The following is an 11278-nucleotide window of genomic DNA, read 5'->3' as shown; positions in this document are numbered from 1 at the left end:
TATATTTATTTTTTCGTTTTAAAATTTCATAATCTCTATTTTTAGTCGTTAAATGAATGAATTTATATTCATGTAGGTAATTATCTCTTGCCCTTGACACTCAACATAAATTGATAATCGCTAATAATCTTAAATTTTTTAGAACTTTTCTTTATTAATATTATAGAACAAACTCTATATCATTGAAAATATTGTTTATAACCTTTTGATAACACACAGAATAATTAACTGTTCGAACAATTTAAATTAAAAACAGTGATTTTCAATTTTAGAGGATAAAAAATACAAAAAATAAAAATAAAAACAATTTATTTTACGAGAATAAAAACATTAAGTTTTATTATTCTATTTATTGCTTCTAATAATTAGTTACAAAATATAATTATATATATGAAAAATAATTTCTACAAAAGGTTAACTTAGAATTATCTTTTATAGGTGAAAAGGAAGAGAATTTTTTTTATTAGTTATCTAGAAGATAATTGAAACAATTTTAATAATATATATATATATATATATATATATATATATATATATAGAGAGAGAGAGAGAGAGAGAGAGAGAGAGAGAGAGAGAGAGAGAATTATTTGGTGTATATTTTTATGTGGGTAAGGAGACAAAGAGAGGGTAGACCAGATGTTTGACTGAAAAGAAAAAAAAAAGTTTTAATAATTAAATGATGGAATAATATGTTGAACACGTGCACATGTATATATGTAAGGATTCCAAAGCCAAATAATGTAGTTAGTTATGCCCCACAAAAGTTAATCAAATCAAACCTAAAACATATCCATCTCTATGCATATAACTTCCAAATATAGCCTAACAACAACACCAAACTCTCGCAAAGATTATTTTTTTCATGTAAAAATATTAAACATTCCTCCAAATTGTTATTGTTTTGCATGTTACAAAACCAAAACCTAGTCATTTGTATATGTCAAAACTACTTTTCTTAGGTGAATACTATGTATCTGTCCCTAGGGTTGAATTTTCCACGTACATGCACGGCTAAAATTACTAAACCATTATTCAATTTGTTCTCTCCAAAAGCACTTTTTAGCCTCGATGGCAAAGTGATTCACGTTTTATCTTCATTGTTGTCGTATCTATAAGACATGCCCATTTTGTGGAAAATTGAAAACCCTATCCCATGTCAATGAAAATTCCATTAGCAAATACATAAAATATGGAAAAATAAGCACGATTGGTGGGTTATAAGTAGACGTTGTAGGTTAGAAACTTGGAAAGATGTTGAAAGCAGAACCAAACTCGCTTCTCTAAGCAACCTCTTTTCTTTCCCTCATCACATCATATATATATAATATATATATATGTATATATAAATTATAATGTTTTGTTTTGTTTATTCGTGTGTTTGAGTGTTACTTATAAGAGGGTTTGTTAGCCAAAACGTTTGCATCAGTCGCAGGTGTAAGAGGTTTGTCCAATCCCTCCAACTCTCTAACGGAAAACACTTTCCCATCTTCCCCCACCATTATTCTCTTCTTCTGTCTCTTTCTACTCCCTTGTCTTTATTCTTATTTTCTTATCTCTTTCTCTCTTATACCTGCAATATTCCTTACTCATCATACTTTATGGAGAGGAAGATATAAAGATCTTCACACAAGAGGGGTGGAGGAGCAAAAGGGTAGGGAAAATAACATACCCTATTCTTCAATTAGGGTTTTTTTTTTTTTTCCTCTTTCTGTTTTAGCTTCTGGAGCCAAGTAATATGTGCAGTAGAGGCCATTGGAGGCCAGCCGAGGATGAGAAGCTTCGAGAATTGGTGGAACGCTATGGACCTCATAATTGGAACGCCATAGCTGAGAAGCTTCGAGGAAGATCAGGTGAAAGATCAAACACCTTATTTCATTACAAAATATTAAGGTTTAACACGATCTAGCAAAAGATGAAAGGTTTAACTTTGTTGTAGCTAGTGATTATTATCACAGTAACAGCTTTTTAGAGTATAATTTTCTTATGCTATTCTGTTTGGGAAAACCATTATTAGGGTTACACAGAAAAGATTAATCTTCTAGGGTTGATTAAAGATCTGTTAAATAGTAAGATCTCTGTTACAGACTAAGATGTATATATATATATATATATATATATATATATATATATATATATAGTGTGATGTAAGTATAGAAAGTAAGATGTGTGGTTAATTAGATAGTATTGTTGTGCAGGGAAAAGCTGTAGGTTGAGATGGTTCAATCAACTGGACCCGAGAATAAACAGAAGTCCTTTTACGGAGGAAGAAGAAGAGAGGCTTCTTGCTTCTCACAGGATTCATGGGAACAGATGGGCTGTGATAGCAAGACACTTCCCAGGAAGAACTGATAACGCAGTAAAAAATCATTGGCATGTGATGATGGCAAGGATTCGGAGAGAAAGGTCCAAAGTTTATAACACCAAACAGCCACTTTTTCCTCTAAACCTTGACAGCAATTTTGAGACTAATTCTATCCCTTCTTTTGTTGAAAAGTACTATGAAAAGTTCAGCCACCCTTCTGTCACACACACCCCTTTTCACTTTCCCAAAAACTTCCACTTTCAACATCCAACTTCTGCTTCCACACTGCCTCCAGGTATTGCATTTCATGCTTTCTTCAAATTCATTCAATGATACACTTTTACGTTCATTTATAAAAGAATAAAATAGTTCTAAAAATATAAAATTTTGTAGTTTTTCAAGAAAGAAAAAAAATAAAAAATAAAAATAGTGTCAAATGAATCTAAAAAATATAAATGTGTCAAATAATCATTTTTCATGAAATTATAATACAAATGAAGTGATAAAATTATTACTTTTGGTAACAAAGAAAATATTCTTTAACACACATCTACACTCATTTAAAACATTATTTTTTACTCTCATGTTATAAAAATTATGTAAATAAGTGTAGATGTGTCATATATACAATTTTTTTATATTTATTTGTCATTATTCTTTTATGATTTTTTTTTCAAAATAAAAAAATTCATTCATTTATGATTATTTTATCCCTATATTGTATATTAAATGAATGTAAGAGTTTGTTACCTTAGTATTATTCTTTATGAAATTTCTATATTCACAATCTTGTCTTTTAAATGACATGTGAAAGATTTAGAAGAAAATGTGTTTTTAAATGGTTGAAAACAAGAAGTATATATATGAAAATATGTTCTCTATATTTATATCCAACCAAGAAGTATATGAAAATATATTCTATATATATTTATATAGGGTTGTTCTGAGTACAAAGTAGAATATCATAGTTTTCAAGGCAACTTTTTTCTTTTTGTCTTATTATGTGTCCTTAGGATACTAAAACTAATATTTCTCTTCTTGCACGAATCATGCGTTGAAGTGAATACTGTGATAAGTTAATAATAATGAAAATCTTGGTCTGATATGATGTTGCAGAGAAGAATCAATCAGTAGAGTTCTATGATTTTCTTCAAGTAAATACGGATTCCAATAAAAGTGAAGTGACAGACATAGCCAGAAGAGACGAAGAGGAAGTGAGTCAAGATGGTGTGGAACTGAAGAACATTGGTGTTCCATTCATTGATTTTTTGTCTTCTGGAACCTACTAACATAATTGCCAACGCACAGCAACTGCAACAACCTTAATTACCCATTATTCCTATGATCATTTCAACCTGACCATCGAGAACAATATCTCGACTTTAGAGCCATTCATGTAACCTCCTTCTGTATTCACAACGTATTTAATATACATGTACATTTATAACATGTAAAAAACTGCTTATGAGAACCTCCATGGATCAAAATCATCGAAATGTTGCATCATGTAAACTGAAAAGAAAACCATAACTTCCATATAGATGCTTGCATAATCTTCAAAGACTGTATGTTATGAAAATCCATTTGGGGTTGGAAAACTGACATTTTTTATATATATACACTCAAATATATCAAATGTCAAATTCCTTGTTACAATGATGAACTATCTCTAAACCTAATATCAAACTTTAAACCTAGAGATAAAAGAATTGAGGTATATGAATTTACTTGTATCAACAAATTTTAATGATAGATATATATACTACTATTTATATCATTATTATTGATTATAATCAAAAGTTTGCTTGAACAAAATTCTACATGTATACCTTTTAGAAGAGAAAAAAAATAAAAAAGAAATTTTATGTAAATTAAAATTAACTTATGTTTGATGATTTTCTAGAATAACTTCTTTGAATTATTAATTACAATTCTTAAATTTATGCAGAAATTAAGAAAAGACACTATAAAAAAATTAAATAATGATCAATTTTAGAGACAAAGAATATAAATTAAAAATTATTAATGGTTAAAATAGTTTCTATTATAAATAAAAAACTATAATTAATTTATGAATTGATCATTAACATTAATTATAAAAGAATTAATTTTTAAATTTGTCTTAATTAAATAACAATTTAGAAACTAATTTCTTAATTAGTCAAAATTTTGATAATTAATGTTAATAATCAATTTAGAAAGCAATTTATTATAATAATCAGTTTAAAAATTATTTTAGTTACTGATAATTTTTAATTTATAAATTAATATATAATATAGTCATTATAGTAATTGATTTTTTTTGTTATTAAAATTCGTTATTATTTTAGGATTTTATTGAAGTATTAAGCATCTTCTTCATTCCATTTATTCTTGAAATCCTAATAAACTGAGTTTGGTTCAATCGGCCAATTGGAAGAAAGTCTTCAATAAACTCAATGTGATTGTTTGTTTCATTAAATGCAATTTAATAGTGTTGTCCACTCTTTCACCACTAATTAATGAATAAAAACGTATTGAAAAATCTCTTCCCTGTACTTTAATTATACATTAGTTATATTAAACTCTTAATTAACACATCTGCTTTTGAAAAATGTATCCTATGTGGCCGTCCGGGCCTCCAAGCTAGCCGGCCACGCGAGAACCCGAAACCTTGAATTCTGTCTTACCGATAACGCATGACTGGTCAACGCGACCGGATATCTTACTGTCGGCGTCAAACCTCGTCCTGTCTTCGCGAAACGTGTACAACCTAGATGACGAACCGCATTCTGCTGTCGTGTCCGCATGACTGTCAATAGTCAGGACCGGGCATTAACCGGTCCGAATGAAGGATTTACTTTGGTTGTCTTCTCGTTACACCACAGAGACGGCCGTCTAGTGTCCGTCCGGCGCGGGTCAACGAAAGTCGCGGAAGCAGCATAACATTAAGGTAAAACCAGATTAACCTCAACAAGCCTGCAATTGGGCCTTGATTAAGATTCCACTAATCACTGGCCCATAGAAAAAACTATAAATAAAAGTCAAAGGTAAGAAGTAGGTGGTTACATTGAATGCACATTTATTCCACTCTCTCTCTCTCTATTACTAACTTTGAAAACCGAACATTGACTTGAGCGTCGGAGTGCTTTTAGCAGGTACCCGACCGGACGCATTTGGAGGATAGCACGGACGGTTAAGGAAAGGAGGACCCGGGTAGACGGTGGTGCAGGATTCGGACCGACCTAGACCAACCAAGCAGAAACAACTATATTTTTTATCAACATTATTCATTTTTTTTTTCTTTTCTTCTCTTTCAACCTTTATTTAGAGAAATAGCATATTTGTGTTTTTTAATTATAAAAAGTTCTTTTAATAATTTTTTTATAACTTTTGACAACGTATACGTGATAGTTTATGATTGGTCTGTTTTAAATATTTTTTTTAAATTACATTCAAAGAAACAAACAAAATAATGACACATAATTTGTTCTTAAAAATTTGTTAAAAAGTGTTGTTAAAATATAAGAATTTTTTCAATTACATACGCAGCACACTTTTTTGTGTATGTCAGAATTCGGTATCTAGAAGCCGAATTCTCACGTCCTATTAGAGCTGTCAAATTGGCCCACTTGATAGGTCCTGGTCCTAACCCATGTGGGTTGGGGCCAAAAAAGCCCACAGGGCCAAAAATAATGTGTTGAAAAAGCCCACAGGGCCAAAAGCCCCTAAAGCCCTCTGGGTCAGGGCTAGTCCGTGAGCTTTTCTTTTTATCATCATAAAAAAGTAGATAAGTTTGGTTAAATGTAGGAGTCTCGAAAAATGAATAGAAATGAAGGATATTTATTTTTATATTGATTTAAATTTTCATTTCTACTCTCATTAAATTAAATATAAGTCTTATATCTTATATTTTATACATATTAATCTTTAATTAAGATTTAGATTAACAAAATAAATTTACACAATCTCGCGCTGGAAAAAGTGGTGACAAGGGATTTTGTCGGTAATACAATAACAGTTGGCTGTTTTATATAATATATGTATATGCATAAAATTTTATAAAAATTTCAAATATTTTTTATTATATTAATATGGTAACAAAATATTAATCAACATATTTAAACTGAAAATTCAATATTTTTTAAAACCAGTGTTATTAATTTTTACGGGTTAGAGATAAACTTTTATTGATTTATAATAAACATAATTCATGCATATTAATCATAAATTGTTAAAAAAAGTCTTATTAATTATACATTTTTTTACTTCCTAACACAATAATCAATATCTATTTACAAAATATACATTTTCAATCATAATTCATTGAACTAATCTTACTTTTTCAAGATTTGCATATAAATTTCAGCTAAAAAAGAAACTAACTAAGACTGACAAAAGAACAAAAACCACATGGTGGTTCAGTATATCTTAAATTTTGTTCATTTGTAATATTTATAATTTAGTTTTCTACATTTATAGAAACTAATAAACACTATTTAATTTTGAAATTATTTTTAAATAAGTAAATATGAAGATTGTAATGAAGTTTTGTCGAGATAGTTATTTATCGTATTTAAAATAACAATAATACATGATGAAAAGTATCATTCAAAAATAGAAACGAAAATGATGCTCAAATATTTTCTTAGGTGTAACTATAATTTTAACTACATACTTTAAGAGAGAAATAAAATATATATCTAACAAATAAAAATATGATTACTTTCGTAATAAGAAAACAATAATAATTTTTTATTTAAAAATAAGAAAAATAGTAATAATAATTAAATAATATTATCTAATTTCAAATTATAAATAATCATCTTAAATATTTCGAATTTCGAATTACTGTCAAATTCATAAGATAAAACATTTTATATAAAAACCTATATTATATTTTATATATATATATATATATATATATATATAAAATTATATATTTTATTTAATAAATGAAAACTCAAAAAATATTAAATGTTATTATATATTTTATTTAATAATATAATAATAAGTATAATATAAAATTATTGATTTAAATATAATAAAATTATAACATTAAATTATCTAATAAAATATATAATTTTGTATGTATATATAAATGATGTTGTTTTTAAAAGTTAATTAAAGTGGGACTAAACCCACTTTAGCCCTGATCCTAACCCATTTGAAAGGGGGTTTTGGGGGGTGGGGTTTTTTTTTTGCCCCCATTTGAGGGGGCTTCATAAAATGGGGCTTTTTCAAGAATGGATCAGGGCTAACCCGTGGATTATGGATCAACTTGACACCTCTACGTCCTATATCTTCCATTTTCGATGGACTTCGGTTTTAGGATAATCTGAACTGGTTTTATTTTTTATATTTTAAATTTTATAAAAATAAATAATAGCATAAATTTTAGAAAAAAAAATTATATTAGATGGAATAATATTATATATATTTATGGTTGGGTTTTGTAGAATAAAATGTTAAATGTATTATTTTATATTTCTGCATTATTAAACAATTAAGAAATGGAAAATATATATGTGTAAGGTAATTTAGTAATATTTTGTAATTTGAAAAATGTATAGGTATATGGTTAAATAATCTAAGTTTAATATTATTTTGTTGTTGAAAGTTTATAAAGTAGGAATTTATTATTAGTGCGTTTTATTTAAAATTAGAATATTAAATTCACTCTTTAGGTTATTAAAATTATAGTTTAAAAGTAAAGGAATAAATAATTGAGTGAAAATTTGTTTTTTAAAAAATAATTATTAATTTGAATTTATTTAACAGACTTGATTTGAATTAAATTTGACAAATGTATTAATATGGTTATAGAATAATAGTGTATTAATATGGTTAAAGAATAATTAATAGCAAAATCTCACCTTAACACTTTCAGTTTCATCAAAATTTGCCGACTATCTAAATCTCAAGTTTCCTCATGCATACCACCACCATTTTTTCATTAGAACATGCACTTATTATTATTCTAGATAATGAGGTTCTAAACCAAAGAATAAATTATAGACACCTTTAAGACTTTTAACATCACTAACCATTATATACTGAATCACATATTTCAATAACATAAGATTAAAGGTCCAATGTATTCAGTAGCAATGTTTATGAAAATGTCAAGAAATCCTTTAAACCAAAGATTAAGTCGATGAGATCAGAAAAATTGAAGGGATTCACACATGTGCGACATAACTAATTTCTCAATATCACAACAGGTTGATGTCACTCATCATTTTTCAACATATTCTTCATATCATTGAAGCTTACTATCGGTGCTCCAAAGCAATTAATTTTTTCAGCAAGTATATTAGATAATTAGTAGTACACAAAACTATACAATGTCCACCAACAACACATAAATATGTTAGACAATCTTTCAAACCAAAGATCAAGTTTAAGAGATCAAGAAAATTGAAATGGCTCACACATGTGCAAAACAACTAATTTTAGAAGATCACAACAGGTTGGGATTACTCATATTTTTCAACATATTCATCAGATTGTTGAAGCTGACTGTTGATGCACCAAAGCAATCCAATTTTCCAGCAAGTATATTAGTATTAGACAGTTTGTAGTACAACAAGTGTCATTTCCACAAGGATTTGATAGGATATGCAAGGTTTTAAAATATTTTGACTTGAAAGAAATGGTAAAAATATGCATGAGAAGTATGAAAACAGATTTGATGCAGGGATATAACATTTATCTAAAAGAGTAAAGGGGTAAAAAATTAGTTATATTAAAAAGGTTGACTTGAAGATAATAAAAATGTATTGAGACTATATTTCATCACTTTGTACCTCTCTTGTAATAATTAAGATATTATTTATAAAAATACAATTAATCATGTCCTGAAAATTCTTTTGAATGTAACTTTAGATTCATTTCCAACACCTAGAACCTAAGATCACCAAACTTTAGGATAATTCATTAGTAATTGTTTGGATATATCACTTGCATTAAAATCATAACTCTAAAATCAATTAGAGCCTTAGATATACTTCTATCGTCTAAAAGCAAAAGGAGAATTAGTTAGACCACAACTTGGAACCAGTTCTTACTCAATCGCAAGCCAGTGAAATAAGATCAGTGATCAGTTCATCTAACAATATATAAACTAATTCACAAACATGTAATAAAAACATACTTTGATAAAACAATACCAACACAAGAGAGTTCCAAAGGGTTACATCTTTGCTTCAATACTTAGAAAGATTTAGTTCCTCATAATATATGAGAACAATAAAATTTTTTGAAAAATCATCCTCTCTTATAACCTTTAATAATGTTCACTAAATGTAAGTGTTTAAGAAGCTCTCTAAATTCTCTCAAAATAACCTCTCCAAAAAGTTTGTCAAAACAGGGGTACAACTATGGTTTTATAAACTACCCAAGGCATGGTTGAGCAGTGCACTTATGGGTCCAACTAAAGAGGTTTTCTCCCAAGGTGAGTTTACCTATGTTGCTTAAGCCTCATACTTTGGTACCGTAACCTCTAAGATAACTTTTTTAGAAGTAGTTTTCATGGCTTAACCTCAAGTTTAGTGCTTAAGGTTTCCTCCTCATGAAGGTTTTCTTGTGCAACTCAAGGCTCAAATTTGCTGCTGAGGTGCACAATGTCAGTTTTGTCCAAAATTACTTGAATTCCATCTATTTCCTTTATCTTTCCACTTTGAATGTATGTTGATGTCAAGAACTGCAAAACAACCTAAAGTGTGGTGATTTATACATAAATATAACAAAATCAAAATAAAATAAGTGTCAAATTTATCTCAAAATTAAGGATAATGATATTTAGACAACATTTTTTTGACAACATTTGAACATTGATTACGTGTCAATATGTAATTCGTCAAAAATTATTTCACAGTCAATAATAATAATCATAAACATTATTGTGGAGTAATTTTTGACAAATCACAAATTGACACATAATCAATGTTAAAATGTTATAAAAAAAATGTTGTTTAAATATCATTATCCCAAAATTAACTCATATTGGGCAATTATCACACCTAACTTTAGACTTTGTTTACCCTCTAACAAAGAGAAAATCTAAAAGATTCAAAACATATTTGCAATCAAAGGTTGACTAAAGGACTATATGCAATTGTTTTCTTCCAATATAGACATTACAAACCAGGTCAAACATGAATCCTTTTAACTCTTTATAGAGAACACATATGTAGGCTTTCATAGTATAAGATTATGTAAATTCACTCATGTTTATTTATATGTGATAGTTTGGTGTCTTCCCTCGTTCACAGTATTCACACTATGGGTTGGATATGGTCATAAAAGCGTACAACAATATATTTGGACAACTATGACATGAAGATTATTAGCCACACACCAAGACCCATAACTTTGGCCAAATCCAACCACAAGAAAGAACGGAAAGGATCAGCCAAAATCATGTAAAGTTAGGACTCAATTGAATATCAAAGAAGAAGGACAACCAAATAAGTGTTCATACTATCAAACACTAGGACACATAAGAAATCATTGTTCTTAAAACCCTAACACTAAGCCTTTGTTCGCTTCGACTGATTTAACTGTTGACAAAGAAATGAGAGCGAAGATTTGCGGGATTTATTATGTTTACTTTAGATGATTTGCACTGATTTGAGATGATGGATTTGCGAGATACAAGATAAAATGAATCCTCCCACAGGTGAAGAGATTTGAGGAGATTCTCATAGTTTTACTAAAGTACCCTTTATGTATTTTTAAAATAAGAATATGCGTGAAATTGAAGATCTAGTGGTGCAACTCTATGAATAGTATATATGGATCGGTGGATGAATTAATTTTGCATTAATAGTTTTTTATTCTTATGAGATAAGAGTCCACTTTAGATTTAATTATTTAATTGTTAAAACCTTAAATTTAATAATAATAATAATAATAATAATAATAATAATAATTAACAATTAATTTAATATAATTGACACTAATTTATTTTAAATTACTTTTATAATTAAGGAT

At 28.2% G+C, this 11278-nt stretch overlaps 1 protein-coding gene across 1 annotated transcript; it reads left to right on the top strand.

Moving 5' to 3' along the window:
• Positions 1-1353: 1353 nt before the first annotated feature.
• LOC106767850 (transcription factor MYB52) lies at positions 1354-3792 on the top strand. The gene is made up of 3 exons (XM_014652808.2): positions 1354-1850; positions 2196-2597; positions 3419-3792. The coding sequence occupies exons 1-3, from the start codon at positions 1736-1738 to the stop codon at positions 3589-3591; spliced, it is 690 nt and encodes a 229-aa protein (XP_014508294.1). The 5' UTR covers positions 1354-1735; the 3' UTR covers positions 3592-3792.
• Positions 3793-11278: the final 7486 nt, after the last annotated feature.

The sequence above is a fragment of the Vigna radiata genome, chromosome 1 (assembly GCF_000741045.1).
Source record: "Vigna radiata var. radiata cultivar VC1973A chromosome 1, Vradiata_ver6, whole genome shotgun sequence".
NCBI lineage: Eukaryota > Viridiplantae > Streptophyta > Magnoliopsida > Fabales > Fabaceae > Vigna > Vigna radiata.
This window is presented reverse-complemented; position numbering and strand designations above follow the sequence as displayed.